At 38.4% G+C, this 18,421-nt stretch overlaps 2 protein-coding genes across 2 annotated transcripts in view; one reads left to right on the plus strand and one right to left on the minus strand.

Annotated features, from left to right (window-relative positions):
* Positions 1–18,421, plus strand: part of LOC137040047 (SLAM family member 5-like) — a 90,948-nt gene that overhangs the window by 59,970 nt on the left and 12,557 nt on the right. The window lies entirely within an intron of this gene.
* On the minus strand, positions 1,400–15,660 carry LOC137040035 (uncharacterized). Its single transcript, XM_067415446.1, has 8 exons — positions 15,435–15,660; positions 10,389–10,727; positions 7,217–7,510; positions 5,382–5,693; positions 2,974–3,090; positions 2,805–2,836; positions 2,380–2,512; positions 1,400–2,339 (listed from the first exon to the last, which is right to left on the minus strand). The coding sequence occupies exons 1-7, from the start codon at positions 15,511–15,513 to the stop codon at positions 2,459–2,461; spliced, it is 1,227 nt and encodes a 408-aa protein (XP_067271547.1). The 5' UTR covers positions 15,514–15,660; the 3' UTR covers positions 1,400–2,339; positions 2,380–2,458.

An 18,421-nucleotide genomic window follows, 5' to 3' on the forward strand; every position in this document is an offset into this window, starting at 1 on the left:
TGTTATACAGGAATTTGGCCTGTTAACTATTGATGTATCCTATTGTTCTTCTAAGCAGGAATCTGACAGTTCAGTGTTCAGTAGGCAGGGGATGAGAACATTCACCTTGAATGCCTCACAGGGTTTATCGACCTCCTCACATCAAATGCAAAAGCTTCACTATATAAAATCTAAGCAGCATCTCAAATGATTCATTACAAGCAGAATGTCATTATTTTCAACACTGTGTTAGGTTACAACAAAATACAAAGAAAAGCATTTATAAGAATTATAAAATAAAACATGTATATAATTAGTAAACACACATTTGTAAAATGTAGTAAACACTATTCAGATGTTTAACACCAATAAAAGGCTGAAGCTAACAGTTACACAATATAATGTATAATACATTATAAAAACTTGCCATTTTGTAGCTGCTTCATTCCACAGTGTTTTTCAGTGCAGTTTTTACAGGTTCAGTTCCTGAGATTCAGAGTTTGATCAAGGACACATCCGTGCTGATATCTAATGAAACAACTCTTGCTGGACCGCCTTTCATCAAAACAGTGAAATGTTCAATTTCTCATAGATTCCTCTTGAAAATATCAGTTTAGAGTTAAAGCTGGTTGAATTCGAGATACTTGCTGGTTAAATGAGGTGTAAACACCAGCACCTAAAACTCAACATACTGGCATTTTCAACACGGATGTTAAGATGCACTTAAGATGTGGTCTCTCAAAATGTAAAGCCACTTGAAGAGCTTTGAGAGAGCAGTACAGGTTCAGTTTGGTATTTGCCTTCAGATGGTCTATAAATAGCACTCTTTAAATGTGATATTTTGGCATCTCACAATCTGTTCAGTGGATGAGATCTTGACACAGTATATGTCAGCTTTTTTTGGTTATGTCAAACAAAAAAATTATACTTGGTAGCTCTGGGGACATTATCGCAGTGGCTCCATCTTTAATAACATTTGTGCATGTAAACAAACCTAGTGTAGGTCATGGAGTTAAATGCTGCTGCTTACGAGTGAACCAAGAGAAGTACTGGAAAGACAGAGATAATGGCCCTCATTTATCAATCTTGCGTAGAAACGGGCGTATATATGTTGGCGTAAGATTAAGCTTACACTCCTCTCACCGCCTGATTTATGAAGTTGTGCGCACCTCTGCAATCCACGCGATACCTGCCCTTGATAAATGTGGCGGCTGAAAACGATCGTCATTAGAATAACACGTCCCTATATATTCAAGTCTCCGCCTCCCCCACATGTCCATGACGGGCGTGCGGGAGGCAGAGACTTGAATATATAGGGGCGTGTTATTCTAATGACGATCGTTTTCAGCCGCCACATTTATTAAGGGCAGGTATTGCGTACACCTGGATTGCAGAGGTACACACAGCTTCATAAATCAGGCGGTGAGAGGAGTGTAAGCATAATCTTACACCAACATATACACCCGTTTCTACGCAAGATTGATAAATGAGGGCCAATGTGATTGGCCTGACCAGAGTTTGGTTTTTACAGCTCAGAAATGTATTGAGAGTTGGTACACACTCGCGGCCGATTAGATTTGCGGTGTGTCTAGATTTCTAGGCTATATTTCACCATGAGCGATACGAATTTCAGCAGATCCTCTTCCACTCCCCTGTTTTCTTAAAGGTCCAATGAAATCAAAATTTAGTTTTTAGCTTTTAGTATGACTGTGTCAGCCTTAAATTTATGAATAAGCTGGTGTGTTCCAAAACTATGACAACATTTGCATTTAGGAGATATAAGCATTCAAAATTTACAGTCTCCCACTTCCGCTAAAACGAATCTCAGATTTTGGTGACATCATCGCAGACTTCACTTTCTCGTCAAATCTTCTGTCCAATCAAAATGCGCTCTAGAATCTAAAGCCCGCCCCCTACACTGCCGAAGCTAAGGCTGAAATCGGTCTGTTGTTAACACACATTTACTCATTTCTACATGGTGAAAGGCACATAGCACACTATATATGCGATAGGAAACCATTCAGTGTAAATATGCTTTCATTTGAGGCGAATAAAGTCTGCTTTCACGTTAGTTTCACACACCGCAGCAGCGCACACACCCCAACGGCTCTGGTCTAAATTTAGACCACAGACACGAGAGCGCAGCGCGGATCATTATGATGGTAAACAGTGTTAGAGGAAACTGCCTTTACCAAACCGAGAGAGAAGGCCCGCTTTTGCACTCTAGTCAAACTGTATATTAACGAAACGCTATTGGCTGTTTCAAAAAAGGGGAGGAGCTGCTAACAGCTGGATCCGTTTCAGGGGAAATCACGTCAACACATTGAATAATGCGGCACTTTCCAAAGCACTTCAGTGGGCCTTTAACTTTGCTTAATGTTCTATTTCACTGAAACCCTTCCTTTAACTTTGCTTAATGTTCTCTTTCAGTGAAACCCTTAAAATAATAAATAAGGTTAGGTCTTATTAGCAATAGCCATTAATGGAGTATCACCGATTCGATCATGGGATGAGACTCAGGTAAACCATTCATCTGAAAAAAAAAGAAAACACCAAAAGTAAAGCAAATGATGACTGATGATTCAGTAACACAGACACAAAACTGTGTTTTTCCCTCTAATGTTTGTGAATGTAAAGAGCCATGTTCTTCATTCTAAAGTGAAAAGAGCAACACTCTCTAAACAAGTTCTCTCTTATCATTATTGGTATTTCTTTGTAATAATTTCTGAATGAAGCTCAAACCAATACACACCACTTACTGGTTTGAAATTATAGTAAAGTCACATTGTTTAGCAGACAGACAGATTCAGTGCTCAGTGTCTCACCTGAGGATCATTGTTCTGCTGCTCCCCGTTTCCTGTTTGAACAATAACAGCAAACTCTTACTTTGGTCAATTAGAATAAAAATACACACTTTTACATCTTAAAACATATTTTTGAAAAAATAAATCTCACATTTTCTATTTTATACAACCAGCTGTATTTAATTCTTACCTGATCTTCTGTGGCAATAGTAAATCACACCAAAAGCAGCAGCTGCAAGCACCAGGAAAAGAACAACACCAACAACAGCACTTCTTCCTGATACAGGCGGACTTGAATCTGGAACAGCTAAAGACAGACACTCATTATTACTAGAGATTTACTGATAATCAACTCAACCAATACTTTTGACTGACAATTCCACCTTTCTACTTTGGTCATCAGTTTTATGATTTAACCAATACATTTTGAGGCACAGCGGCTAAAAACAGCATCAGCAGCACTATGAGCTCAACAGAACAATTTTCACAGGACAAATGACTAATATTGCACATTTTCTTATCCTTAGCAATATACATCAAAACTGTAAAAATTCATAACATGACGAAGATAAAATTCAATGTGAGGCATGTGAAGATCTCAATTATATTTTAATATATACGTTTTTTTAAGAGCACAATGAAAACAGTTACTAAACTTGCTCAATGAAAATGCACTAAATGATATTACGAGTTTGCGTGCCCATATACAGCTCTGGAAAAAATAGGAGACCACTTAACATTGATTTCTCAATGTTAAGTGGTCTCTTCATATTTTTCAGAGGTGTAATCTTAGTGAAAGTGGTAAACAGATTTGGCTTGCTGTGTGCTATAGAGGGGCTCGGAGAGGATATTATACCCGGGCTCCGATTGCCCCCCTATAACAGGCAAAACTTGCTACAAGAAATCAAGCACAGCAAAGTTCAGTCAGGCCACGTAGACATAGTGCCGCTGGCAGCTGACTCTGTCAGCTGTCAAATCACTACCCTTCTCCTATTAGACCGGGGACATGTATATGTGGCATTTCTGCTCGGGAAGGGCGCTTAAACTGCCCGCAACACCTCCCTCCCTCCCTCCCCACTGTAAGTATCAAAAATACTGTTCACCTTCTGGCTGCCGTTTCTTCTCTTTTTTCTTTCAGATTACCAAGGATTTAAGTCCTAGCTGTTATGGACCTTACTGCTGAGAGACATTCATCCTTATAGCCAAGCAACAGTAGATGTCCAGGATTCAACACACGTTTACATATTACCACTGTACAGAAGACACTACTAAGTGTCTTAAATCATCTGTATATCACTCAAGCTGATGGTTCCATGGGGGTTAATGCAAAGCTCTTGTATATGTTATATTTATCATGGAGCAAGAACCCCATAAAGGAACCATACCACCAAAGATAATTGTGTTAAATAAACTTAAGAATTGCCAAAGGGGTCCTGTCTGAACTAACAACGGGAAGAGGTAAACTACTGGTTATATACCTTGGTATTATTTGGAAGATTAGATGGGCATACTCCTCCTGGAATTACTTTAATAACTTTATTAAAGGGGGGGTGAAACACTCAGTTTCAGTCAGTGTCATGTCAATCTTGAGTACCTATAGAGTAGCATTGCATCCTGCATATCTCCGAAAAGTCTTTATTTTTTTTATAATTATATAAGAAAGATGCGCTGTTCCGAGTCTTTCCGAAAAAAGCCGAGCGGGTGGGGGCGTGTCGTGTGAGTGGAGCTAAATAATGACGTGTGCAGCAGCGCGCTGCAGTGAGGAAAGTGAGTCGCTCTGTGAGCAAAGTGATTCGCTCTGTGAGCAAAGTGATTCGCTCTGTGAGGAAAGTGATTCGCTCAGTGAGGAAAGTGATTCGCCCGCCGCGTGAGGAAAGTGATTCGCTCTGTGAGGAAAGTGATTCGCCCGCCACGTGAGGAAAGTGAGTCGCTCTGTGAGGAAAGGGATTCGCTCTGTGAGGAAAGTAATTCGCTCAGTGAGGAAAGTGATTCGCCCGCCGCGTGAGGAAAGTGAGTCGCTCGGTGAGGAAAGTGATTCGCCCGCCGCGTGAGGAAAGTGAGTCGCTCGGTGAGGAAAGTGATTCGCCCGCCGCGTGAGGAAAGTGATTCGCTCAGTGAGGAAAGTGATTCGCCTGCCGCGTGAGGAAAGTGAGTCGCTCTGTGAGGAAAGTGATTCGCCCGTCGCGTGAGGAAAGTGCTAATACAGATCGACCGCCGGCCTATCAGTGGGTAAGTCAGTAGCTACTGGTTATATCACCTGTTTAGCATCCTACAAGCCAGCGCTTTGATGGGCGTAGCCTGTTGCTTTCGCTCTCTCCCTCGCTCTCTCTCACGCGCTTCCGGTAGAATTGTCCGTAAGGCCCATACAAGGAAATTCCGCCCCCACTAACGTCAATGGGAACGCATGATCTCAAAAAACTTGCCGAAACTTATGACTAACCGGAAGTAGTATTTTTGACAAAGAAATACTCCCATCAAACGTCCACCTTAACTTTTGAAACTTTGTCTATGTTTAGTATGGGATTCCAAGTCTTTAACAGTGTAAAAAGATCAGTATGCATGAAACAGCATTTCACCCCCCCTTTAAATGACTCTCACCAGTGACAGAAACACTGAAGCTCCTGATGATGCTGATTCTGCTGTAGGTGATCTGTAGTTTATAGAGCCCAGAGTCTGTGTTTGTGGTGTGTGTGATGGTCAGAGCTCCAGTCTGATGATCCAGCTTCAGTCTGTCTCTGAATCTCTCTTTACACTGATCATCTGTACAGATCTGACTCTGATGTCCAGTGATGGGAATGTTATTAAAACGCCACGTTATCGAATAATTTTTGTTTTTAACTTCACCAGGATCTAAAGTGACAGATTCTCCCTCCTTTTTCTTCATTTTATCTCGTTCAGCAGCAGAAATACCTGAAGCACAAACCAACAAGAGGGAAAGACCACATGAGGGAACTGTAGATATGAAAGTGATGAAACATGCAACATTTGAGATTATGAACACTCTTTACTTCCAATCTCCTATTTTCAGAATTGCCAGTGAACCTAAAAACAGACAAAAAACACTGAGTATGATTTAAAGAATACAAGGTGGTCAGATATTTGTAGATTATTAATTCTGTGAAAACAGTGAATATATTTTTTAAAGATATTATCTTTTTACTGTGAAGTAATCTTTATATACAGTGAGGAAAATATGAATTTGAACACCCTGCTATTTTGCAAGTTCTCTCGCTTAGAAATTATGGAGAGAAATTGTCATCGTAGGTGCATGTCCACAAGTTACAATATCTGATTTTGTAACTATTTATTTGTATGATACAGCTCCAAATAAGTAAATGAACACAATTCTGACCCTCAAAGACCTGTTAGTCTGCCTTTAAAATGTCCACCTCCACTCCATTTATTATCATATAATGACCTGAAAAGAGCTGGGACCACCGCTTCCAAAGTTACTGTTGGTAATACACTAAGACATCATGGTTTGAAATCATGCGTGGCACGGAAGGTTCCCCTACTTAAACCAGCACATGTCCAGGCTTGTCTTAAGTTTGCCAATGACCATTTGGATGATCCAGAGGAGTCATGGGAGAATGTCATGTGGTCAGATGAAACCAAAATGGAACTTTTTGGTCATAATTCCACTAGATGTGTTTGGAGGAAGAAGAATGATGAGTCCCATCCCAAGAACACCAGCCCTACTGTGAAGCATGGGGGTGGTAGCATCATGCTTTTGTGGTGTTTTTCTGCACATGGGACAGGGCGACTGTATTCAAGAGAGGATGACCGGGCCATGTATTGCAAGATTTTGGGGAACAACCTCCTTCCCTCAGTTAGAGCATTGAAGATGGGATGAGGCTGGGTCTTCCAACATGACAATGACCCGAAGCACAGCCAGGATAACCAAGGAGTAGCTCTGTAAGAAGCATATCAAGGTTCTGGCGTGGCCTAGCCAGTCTTCAGACCTAAACCTAATAGAAAATCTTTGGAGGGAGCTCAAACTCTGTGTTTCTCAGCGACAGGCCAGAAACCTGACTGATTTAGAGGAGATCTGTGTGGAGGAGTGGGCCAAATCCCTCCTGCAGTGTGTGCAAACCTGGTGAAAAACTACAGGAAACGTTTGTAATTGCAAACAAAGGCTACTGTACCAAATATTAACATTGATTTTCTCAGGTGTTCAAATACTTATTTGCAGCTGTATCATACAAATAAATAGTTAAAAAATCATACATTGTGATTTCTGATATTTTATTTTGATTATGTCTCTCACAGTGGACATGCACCTGTGACATGACAATTTCAGACCCCTCCATGATTTCTAAGTGGGAGAACTTGCAAAATAGCAGGGTGTTCAAATACTTATTTTCCTTACTCTCTCTCTCTATATATATATATGAAATTAAGAAATTATCTTTATACTATTAATAATGACTCACCATGTACAACAAGATTAAAAATATTTTCGCTGCTGCTGCTGATGATCCGTTGTTTATAAAGTCCAGAGTTTGTGTTTGTGATGTTCATGATGGTCAGAGATCCAGTCTGATGATCCAGCTTCAGTCTGTCTCTGAATCTCTCTTCACACTCAACATCTGTACAGACTTTAATCTGATCTCTAGAGATCTGAGCGATGCGAATTCCATTTAAATACCATACCGCTTTTTCTTGTTTGTTTGTTTCCACATCAGTGTGTAGAGTGACTGAATCTCCCTCCATCACTGACACTTTATCTGTATCAACACACAAAGAAGAGATGAATAGTTAATTATGAGCCAAAATAAATTACACAACCATCATGCAGCCCTCAACAGATTCATATTTTGCCCCATTTCCCTCACCTGTCTATTCAAACCCAATATTCAACTCCATTATGAATATTACCCATTATACACTGATTCCCTGCTTCAGTTTTGATATTTAGTGACCCCTAGAGGTTAAATGCCCCTATGCTGTTCAGCCATTTTGTTGAGACACCCCTCGCTGCAGCCTGTAGCACGATGACGTAGCTGGATCAGATCCAATACATACTGGATGGTGGATCGTTATGGTGATGTCATTCATACCGATCTCTGGGTTAATTTATAATGCGTATGCGCTAGTCTTAATGTATGATCATTATTGTATATAGATGATGTTCTAAACTGTGTAGTTGTAGTACTGATAAATAGTATTAAGTAATTATTGATGAATAAATCATCTTTTCATTAATGTGATGCCTAAATGATCCTAGTTTCGCAGTACATTCATACAAAACAGTTAAAATTAATATATTCTGATCATACTTGCTGTTGAGTGGAAGGAAATATGAGTCAAGTAATCGTCTCTGTAATTTTAATCCTCAAGGTACAATGCAACACGATCTGTAAAGAACTTAAAATACCAGTAGCCGACACATTCAAGGGAAAATCCAAAACGTGTGTCCTGATGGCGTGAGCATGTTATTAATCATTATTTTTGCGCGAGCGGTTTGAGTATTTATCTATCCAGCAAAACTCTTCTGTGCGTTCATTGATGTCCCCAAAACTCTTCTGTGCATGCGTATATGACGACATCTAATTGTGAATGAAACCACCGCGCATGCGCATCCAGTACGTGTTGGATCTGATCCAGTACGTCATCGTGCTACAGGCTGCAGCGAGGACTTCTTGATTGTGTTGTGTGGCATCTGAGAGAGCAAACAGATAATATCCATTTGTCACATTACAACTAAAGAAAACTAAGGTGAGAACTAATGTGCAGAGGAAAAGGTGATTTATTTACAAAAATACATAAATACAAAACAAATACCCTCGAGGGGGCAAAACACCATCAAAAACATAAACTCAAACATACCAACTGGGGTAAATAAATGGGAAACCGGGAGACGTAGTCAAGACAATGATCCAACAAAGACTGACAAACACCAGGAGCATGAGATAACAAAGTGGAGAGATCAGACAATGACAGGAACACATGCTCAACATAACAAAAACCTAGCCTGGATGCCAGCCGAACTTAGCCCCGCCAACAAATTTTTTAGGTTGGGCAGTTCGGTCTGGCCTTGCTCCATAGAGGAGTAATTATCCCCAAACAGAAACTGTTCAGACCAATGAAATCATCAGGGCGGGCTTTAGACGATGACGGACAGATGATCAACAGTAACGTAATCATCACATCATCAAAGGGGCTTGGGTTATATTTGATCAAATCCTAAACGGAGAGCTTGTTTGTATCTGCATTCACCTTCACAATTTCTCTCAGAAATGATGATCATGTTGGGTAAGAACTCTGTGTATCATTAAATTATTATTTTTTTTTACAACACTGGCTAAGATCGTTTATTCCAGCGCACGTGCAGACAGGGTGGCCAAGTTTTTACAACAAAACCCGCCAACTACTAGCCCTAAACAATAGCTTCTCTCCGGGAAAAAATGGTGTTTGGGGGTAAAATGTGTGTTATTTTGGCAAGGTTGCTGCTAAAATTCGCACTCGTGGCTCTTTATATCACATAATAGTCGCTTCAACTCGCCGACATAGAAAACAACCAGAGGGGAAAAAAATGTGGACTTGGCAACACAGTGCAGTTGAACTATGTTGACATTTGACAATGCGTTGCTTCATTGCTCTTATTGGTTGTTGGTCTATCCAATTGATGTCTTTCCTGGTTCGGTTGAAACGCCCCATAATCACAGCCCAATGGAGCATCAGACTCATATTCTGACTAGAACTGAGTATGACCACGTCAGGCTAAACAAAACCCACATGTGCACACAAGACAGGACACGCATGTGACACCATCTCTATCCACACTTTATTTACTCTAGAAAAAAGAAAATTTCAACACATATCAGGATTTCTTTAAAAAATTCTCTAGGTGTAAATGTGTGCACACCGTACGGACTCTCTAGACCGTACGTGCACACTCTTTCACTAGAGAGAGTGAAGAAATGAAGTAAACTGAATTATTTAAACTGTTTTACATCTAATATACACATGTAACACGAACACGAATATGCCATGCCACACACATTAATGGAGTTATTGCACCGAAAATGTTAGTTATAAGTCTAATGACAATAATATGAATAGCCAAACAAATCTGGTTCATGCAAAGTGTCCATTTATCAACACTACATGTATATTTATAACAAAACGAAATTTAAAACAACCCTGCCTCTTTTCATTTATATTTAAAAAATATTAAACATATGAATATGTGGTTGAGGCTATATGTGCATATATGTGACCCTGGACCACAAAACCAGTCATAGAGGTCATATTTTTGAAATTGAGATTTATACATCAAAGCCTTCCATTGATGTATCGTTTGTTATGATAGGACAATATTTGGCCGAGATACAACTATTTGAAAATCTGGAATCTGAGGGTGCAAAAAAATCAAAATATTCACAAGTACAGACAAAAACGCATGTTGAAAAAACGGCCTTTGAACTCAGCTCAGCCAAACATAATCAAATTCAAACTAATTAGATCCATTTGATCAACTATCCATTTTATAATTGTAGTTAAAAAATTACAACTATATTAATTCACAGTGTACAGATCAAAAATATCAATAAACTCAATAATGATGCGATTTTTTTCAATGGACAAGACTTGATGACTCACCATGAACAGAAACACTCCAGGTCTTTTCATTGTCGCTGTTGTCTCTGTGGATGATTTTTAGTTTATATTCTCCGGAGGCTTCAGTTGTGGTGTGTGTGATGGTCAGAGATCCAGTCTGAAGATCCAGCTTCAGTCTGCCTCTGAATCTCTCAGTACCTTCATTACACTGAACATCTGTGCAGACTTTACTCTGAACTCTGTTGATTTGAGCTATACGAATGCTATTATAATACCATATGATTTTGTCTTCTTTAGTTACTTTAATATCAGTGTTTAAAGTGACTGACTCTCCCTCCATCACTGACAGTTGCACTCCCTCAGCATCAACCCTGAACACACCTGAAGAAGAAATTAACAGTTATAAATTATACAACAACATTATTTTATATATCATACAGATTTTGGGTAGCGAAATGTCTGTATTGATAATGTAACACGTAAACAAACAGCAGAAGAACATCATAGATTTACACATTCACATACATGAATCTCATGGATGATCTTATACAACTTGATGAACATCATACAACACACACATCCCAATTCTTATACAATTCTGCTCGTAAGCATACATAATATGTACAATGGTAATTTTAGCAAAATAAGAGGGATCAAAAAATGGAAAGTTACTGTTATTTAGTTCAGCCATGAATAAGGCCATTTCTTATAACAGATATTTACATATATTCCACACAAAAACATGAATAATTTACACAAATAAACCAGCTCAAACTTTTACATAATGCTTATTTACATGTTCTGCTAACAACTGTTTTAGTTGTTTATGAATCCCTTGTTTATGAAAAATACTTTAGCCCTGCACTTTATTTGTTTATTAGTACAGCATCTGCATAATCTGTAACTCCAAACTGTGATTTCATCTTTTGCAAATAATTTGAGTGTCTCATTATCATCAGTGTGAAAAAAACTGATTTCCAAATCATATAGCCACATACAGTTTGATACCTCTACTTTGATAGAGATTATAGGCCTAAGTATCTTGCATGTCCTGCGCACACTTAACTGACATATATTGCACACATTTGTACAGCTCTCCAAGAAGACTTACGCTACGACCTGATATTACTTTTAGATTAAGGTTCTATATCAACTCACATGATCTGAGCAATTACATCCCAGCAAACATTGGTCCGACGGCAACGTCGTGTCCCTGGCCAAAAATAGTCGCGGTAGGACGGCATGAATCAGTAAAAATGTGTAATACAGAAACATTTCTTAAAAATGTATTCAGATACGTTTGTTCATGTCTACAGTTCTCTGGAGTTGTATGTATAATTATTACTTTGACTTTTAGCTCCGTGTAGTTCAATATATACCCTGTTGTGATTCGGTTGTGAGAGGACGTCACCTGGCGACGTCTTTTACACGTGCAATTATAGTCCATCCTGACCCGTTATGAAATCCTTGTGAAATATGCAAAAGCTGTGCTTACCTTACACATTGGTTAATACTGCAATAATTAATTTAAGTGCACCAAGTAGTTTTTAAGAGGTTGTGAATAAGACGTCCACTGACGTCAAACGAGATAGCAGGAAAAAAAAAACAGAAATTATCTTTATGAAATACACAGTTTGCATGCAAAATAAATATATTTACTTTATCTCATTTAATTAATTATAATCACAAAGTGCCCATGTGGTTAAGTGATTGGAAAGCTGCATTTTAGTAATTTTTTTCCAATCAGTTTTAGGCTATTCGTTTTTATTTTTATGTAAAACAGATACATTTCCATTCACCATTTAGGTCTGAGTTGGATGAAGATAGCCAAAACTGTGCTGCCAAGATGTAGTAACAATATATAGTAATAGTGCGTTATAAATAAAATCTATTATTATTAATACATCTTGCGATATTACAAAATCCCGCGATAGGATATTATCTCGCGAGATATGCTCTCCCGGAAACCGGATGGGACCGTTGAACAACCGAACAACCACGAGGAGAGGAATTGGGGAGTTGTATCGATATATTATTAAAAATCTACTGTTGGGTAAGTACATTTTGTGTTATTTGATTAACATGCTTGAGTTTTACTTTTTTTTACACGAATGAAATGGAAGAAATGATGCTACATTGAACGTATACATAGAATACCGTTGTATAAGTATGTTAAATGATACAGTCAAAGTTATTACTGTAACTTATTAATGTATCCTTTATATGATGTACTTTATATGATGTACTTATATTGATGGGCCATATGCCAATCAAAAAAATATTTTTTTCCTTAATATAATTTTTATTGGTACCGTTTATCTATTTAGGGGACATCTCAGCCCACCTGTCTTTCACTTTCTCACAGACACAAACCTAGTTAAGGGTATTTCTCACAGACACACACCTAGTTAAGGGTCTTTCTCACAGACACACACCTAGTTAAGGGTCTTTCTCACAGACACACACCTAGTTAAGGGTCTTTCTCACAGACACAAACCTAGTTAAGGGTATTTCTCACAGACACACACCTAGTTAAGGGTCTTTCTCACAGACACAAACCTAGTTAAGGGTATTTCTCACAGACACACACCTAGTTAAGGGTCTTTCTCACAGACACACACCTAGTTAAGGGTATTTCTCACAGACACACACCTAGTTAAGGGTCTTTCTCACAGACACAAACCTAGTTAAGGGTATTTCTCACAGACACACACCTAGTTAAGGGTCTTTCTCACAGACACACACCTAGTTAAGGGTCTTTCTCACAGACACACACCTAGTTAAGGGTATTTCTCACAGACACACACCTAGTTAAGGGTCTTTCTCACAGACACAAACCTAGTTAAGGGTATTTCTCACAGACACACACCTAGTTAAGGGTCTTTCTCACAGACACAAACCTAGTTAAGGGTATTTCTCACAGACACACACCTAGTTAAGGGTATTTCTCACAGACACACACCTAGTTAAGGGTCTTTCTCACAGACACAAACCTAGTTAAGGGTATTTCTCACAGACACACACCTAGTTAAGGGTCTTTCTCACAGACACACACCTAGTTAAGGGTCCTTCTCACAGACAGACACACCTAGTTAAGGGTATTTCTCACAGACACACACCTAGTTAAGGGTCCTTCTCACAGACACACACCTAGTTAAGGGTCCTTCTCACAGACACACACCTAAGTTTTTTTTTTAGGGCAGCACAGTGGTATTGAAGAGGGAGCGGACAGATGCTGATCCCCCAACTGATGGATCCATCTAACACCCATTTAAAGCAGAACATCTTTTATACAATAAAATAAAATGTAATGCTTTTATGTGTTGATTGTTTTTATTATTATATCATTTTACTTATTTTTATTGATTTTTGTCATTTTCCCATGTAGCACTTTTGAGATTCTTCGGAATGAAGTGCGTTATAAATAAAATGGATTATTATTATTATTATTATTATTATTTTTATTATACATGTTGTTCCATTGTTTTTTTATTTTGCTGTACTCCATTAAGCTATTTTGAGAATACATGCATGTAATTTACCTCACATTTTCCCTTTTATTTATTAAAAATAAGATATATATTCTCTTCCCTCAGATGCTGTGAAGAGGTGGAACCCGAATGCTCCAGACTCTGAGATTGATGCAGCGATGGAGGAACACCTGAAGCCCTGTACAGGAAGAGCTGGGGTGGTGCTTACAAAAATGAGCCAAACAACTTGAATGTGTTTAAGCCAAGGATAGTTCTCCCAAAAATGAAAATTCATTGTTATCCCTTTCAATGTTCTGCTGTACACAACTATATTTGGAAGCCAGTTTGTAACCAAGCAGATATAACCTCCCATTAACTAACATTATATTATTTGCCTACTTTAGTAGTTAATGTGTTGAGATCTGTTCGGTTACAAACGTTCTTCTAAATATCTTTGTGTTCAGCAGAACATAGAAAGGTAAACAGGTTTGAAACATGACAGAATTTTCATTTTTGGGTGAACTATCCCTTTATATAGGCAGTATCACTTTACAATAAGGTTGTATCAGTTAACATTAGTTAATGCATTAGTTAACATGAAACGAGCAATACATTTGTTACTGTGTATTTGTTAATCTTTGTTAACGTTAGTTAATAAAAATACAGCTGTTCATGTTAGTTCACAGTGCATTAACTAATGTTAACAAGATTTTAATAATGCATTAGTAAATGTTGAAATTAACAAAAATAAATAAATGCTTTATAAGTCCAGTTCATTATTAGTTAATGTTAACTTTGAACCTTATTGTTAAATGTTATCTTAAAGGCTAATAATTCAGTATTTTGAATTTGGTGTTTTAGTTTGGTTAACAGATGTTAAACAATGATGAAAAATAAAAAAAGAGGAAAAGTTGTGGCTGTTCAAAACAATAAAATGTTGTGGTAAATCAGAACATGCTGTTTTTTTTCCTTATGTCCACAATGTGTTCTTGTTTGTGATGCACGTGATTAAAACGTATGGAGGTTCAGGTCTGACTGGACCTATTTTGGACCTTTTTTGAACCTTTGTCAAGATGTGTTAAACCTCACGCCATAACTGATTGCCTTTCACGATGTTACACAATGGGTGTGTAATTATTTTATATATGCAGGCTTATAAATACACGTAAATTATGTAGCAACGCATTTAAACAGCCAGAATACGTCGCATTTAGACGTCCAGGGACGCGCAGAAGAGACGTGCAGTTCACGGCCAGATGACGTCAAAGACGTCGGTTCAACTTTCATTTTGGAACTATTTTTCAACCGGGACGGGACGTGTAGGATTGACGTCTTTTCAACGGTCATTAAACGTCCAAATGTTTGCTGGGATGGAGCTTCTGATATTTTTTCGAAATGGCCTATATAACTGCGTCATAACGTTAGTCGTTCGTCTTTATCGTAGACATGAAGCGTATTTTAGCATATAAATGTCGATACTGTAAAGTAAAAACACACACTCCACCATGCACGTGATAATGCACTTCTATCGAATAAAAAAGAAAAGAAATTAGCGATCACAAACAACTAACTTACGCATATACGTTCGCTTTTAGCCGGAATAAAGCCTGCGTCTTACCTTGGTTGAGTAAACAACGGAGCAACAAGAGCAACCCACCCAGCAAAAACTCGTTGAAAAGACGTCGAAAAGACGACATTGCCAGACGTTTAAACAACGTTAAAATTTGGTTGAAAAGTGAAAGGTGAAAAGACGTCTTTTTCAGGTCGTTGAAAAGACGTCTATAAGGACGTCCCACTTGCGTCTAAATCTGGTTGTAAAGTGAAAGTTGAAAAGACGTCTTTTTCAGGCCTAATTTCAACCGCATATTCACGGTTGAACTTAGGCCTGAAAAAGACGATTATATAATATTTTAATTAATGTCAAAATAAGACAATACACAAGAGTACACAAACTATGTGTTTATTGACACATCAAAAACAATTTTCATCAAACAGTGTAAAAACAATAATTGTGTGAACTATTATTACAAAAAATAACTTTTCTATATGTAAAATCTAATTTATACCTGTTATCAAAGCTGAACTCTTCAGTGTCACATGATCCTTCAAAAATCATTCTTGATTTGAGGCCTTAAGAATCATTTATGATTAGAATCAATGCTGAAAACAGTTGTGCTTCTTCATATTTTTGTGGAAACCATGATAGTTTTTCAGTATTCTTTAAATAAAACTTTCAAAAGAGCAGCATTTACACACACACACACACACACACACACACACACACACACACACACACACACACACACACACACACACACACACACACACACACACACACACACACACAGTTTAAGCATTTACTGTAACTTTTGATCAAATTAATCCGACTTGAATTAGCCCAAAAAACAACGTCTAAAAGACGTCTGGTGCTGGGTGGGAAACTACAGAGAAACTTTATTTTCACTTATTTTCCTAAAAATAGTAATAATTAAAAAACTAAACACATTTTAAAAGAAGGATTCTGGTGTACCATTATCTACTCATTGTTTAAAGGGTTAAAAGTGAAAGCGAAGGAGGGGCGTAGCAAGTGATGGGACATCTGAAGCGAGGCTCCGGAGCTTGTGTCTATGGGCGTTCCCTTTCTTTTACTGTCTATGGGCGTTCCAGATGAAGCCCCGATTCGAGGCTTGTATCGTTTCCGTGAAAATCACGTGACGATGACAAACGAGGCCTCGTTTTCTTTTGAAATACGTCATTGCTTCATTCTGAGGATCGCTTTCGGACAAAAGTGGTTCGGAACCTCGCGCCTCTTGTGGGGTTTGCAGTAGGCATTTGCATTGGTGTTGAGGTGTTGGTTGTATGTAGTAGCGATATCATTATATATCATAGCTTGTATTATATATTATATTACATTATACTTAGTTTGGTAGATTATTAGAGTAAATTATACATAATTCAGTAGATTATTAGAGTAATTAATTAGCCTAGTTGTAATACCTATACTACGTAATATATATATGGGATTTATATATATGTGTATGTGAAATGAGAATGTATGTGTGTGAGAGTACCAGAATGAATTATGGCTTGTACGGCCCCTCATATTACTATATATATTATTGCTATTATTATTATTAATAATATTATTATAAGACTAGACTGTATTAGGGAAAGCTTTTCCCATCCCTGTTGCAGTTTGCTGTTCCACAATTCCAGTCCCATAAGCACTGCACTCACAATAATTTATTTACAATCATTCTGGGCATTCACTGTCATCACTAACCCAAAGAACTACTGAATAGCTGAACACAAAGTTGTGTGTTTGTGTGAGTTGTGTGTGCATATGTTAATACAGGCAGAGTAAAATACTTTATTAATACACATGCAATAGAAAAAGGGTGTGCCCACACTATGACAATTTGGTTGCTCAGGATGAATAGATTTGTGTGCGATGCATTGCTTTGCACAGCAGGTGTCACTAGGGAGCACACTGTTTCATGAGGCTTCAGGTAAATGAACATTTTGGTGAAGCAATGGGCTGGAAACATAGACATAATATACGTAGACGCCTCATAGACTTACGCTGCCTATTGGAGCGGACGTATCAGCGCGGCGCCATCTTGGATGGGTCCCCAATGCGCCGCCCCTCGCATTTATTTCTACTGCGGAAGATGTATTCTCAACTACAATGATCATAACTCCCAGAGTTTTTACCGGATTTTCACACGGTTTGGTTTGTTATAAACTGCAGAGACTTAGACATGATACAGGATGCTGTCACACATTGAAAAATTCTGCTTTCATGTAGAAAGTCTTTGTATCACGAGCTTTAGCTAAGACATGGTAGACTATGACATATTGATAAAAATATGACAATTGGACAAAAAAAAGAAAAATCCTTATCTGTTCCACCATCTTCAAAGTAAATAAACATATCTAATCCTTTAAAGGTGCACTATGCAACTTTCCGTCCACTGGAGGGCGCCTATTCAAAACAAATGCGTAGTTTGATGACGCAAAGTGTGAGCGCAGCATCTTGGGAGATGTGGTCTTCTCATCACAGCCGGTGGAAAATAGGACTCGGGCAGAAATCACGTTCATGCATGCGGTTATTAACGTTACTGTAGTCTAAAGCAGAGCAGGACCGAGTGTTGTGGAGCTGAGCACAGCTGCTGGAGCGATTGTTAAACAAATACCCGCCTCGCGAATACCGGGACTTTTATTATGACGGGACGGGACACAGTCACCGGGCGCCTGCACTGATCCGCTCTTCCGGTTATGATTTTGAGGTAATGCAGCTCTGTTTATCATATTAGATACATTTAAGTGTGTTTAAAACGATGTTATGACTTTACTCCGTGCGTTCACTTGTTCACACTGCTAAGAGTAAAGCGCTCCTGCCAAATAAAAGCCGAAACCGAGGGTAACGCAGATAAGACGCGATTGACAGGCGACTCGCTCAAACGCTATGCTGAAACGTCCCGGTCCTTAGTTAAAATAGCAATTTTCTCACAATTTACAAATAGTTGGAAACTTCTGGGATATTGTAAGTACTCAACTGAACAAAATATATAACACCAGCCTAGTGGTTTTTGGATATTTTAC

The sequence above is a fragment of the Pseudorasbora parva genome, chromosome 14 (assembly GCF_024679245.1).
Source record: "Pseudorasbora parva isolate DD20220531a chromosome 14, ASM2467924v1, whole genome shotgun sequence".
Taxonomy (NCBI): Eukaryota; Metazoa; Chordata; class Actinopteri; order Cypriniformes; family Gobionidae; genus Pseudorasbora; species Pseudorasbora parva.

Coding starts and splice junctions, on each gene's coding strand:
- LOC137040035 (XM_067415446.1), bottom strand. CDS start 15,513: ATGTCGTCTTTTCGACGTCTTTTCAACGAGTTTTTGCTGGGTGGGTTG. Junction 10,728..15,434: donor CCGTTGTTTACTCAACCAAG/GTAAGACGCAGG, acceptor TTTCTTCTTCAG/GTGTGTTCAGGGTTGATGCT. Junction 3,091..5,381: donor CTTCAGTGTTTCTGTCACTG/GTGAGAGTCATT, acceptor GTCTGTCTTTAG/CTGTTCCAGATTCAAGTCCG.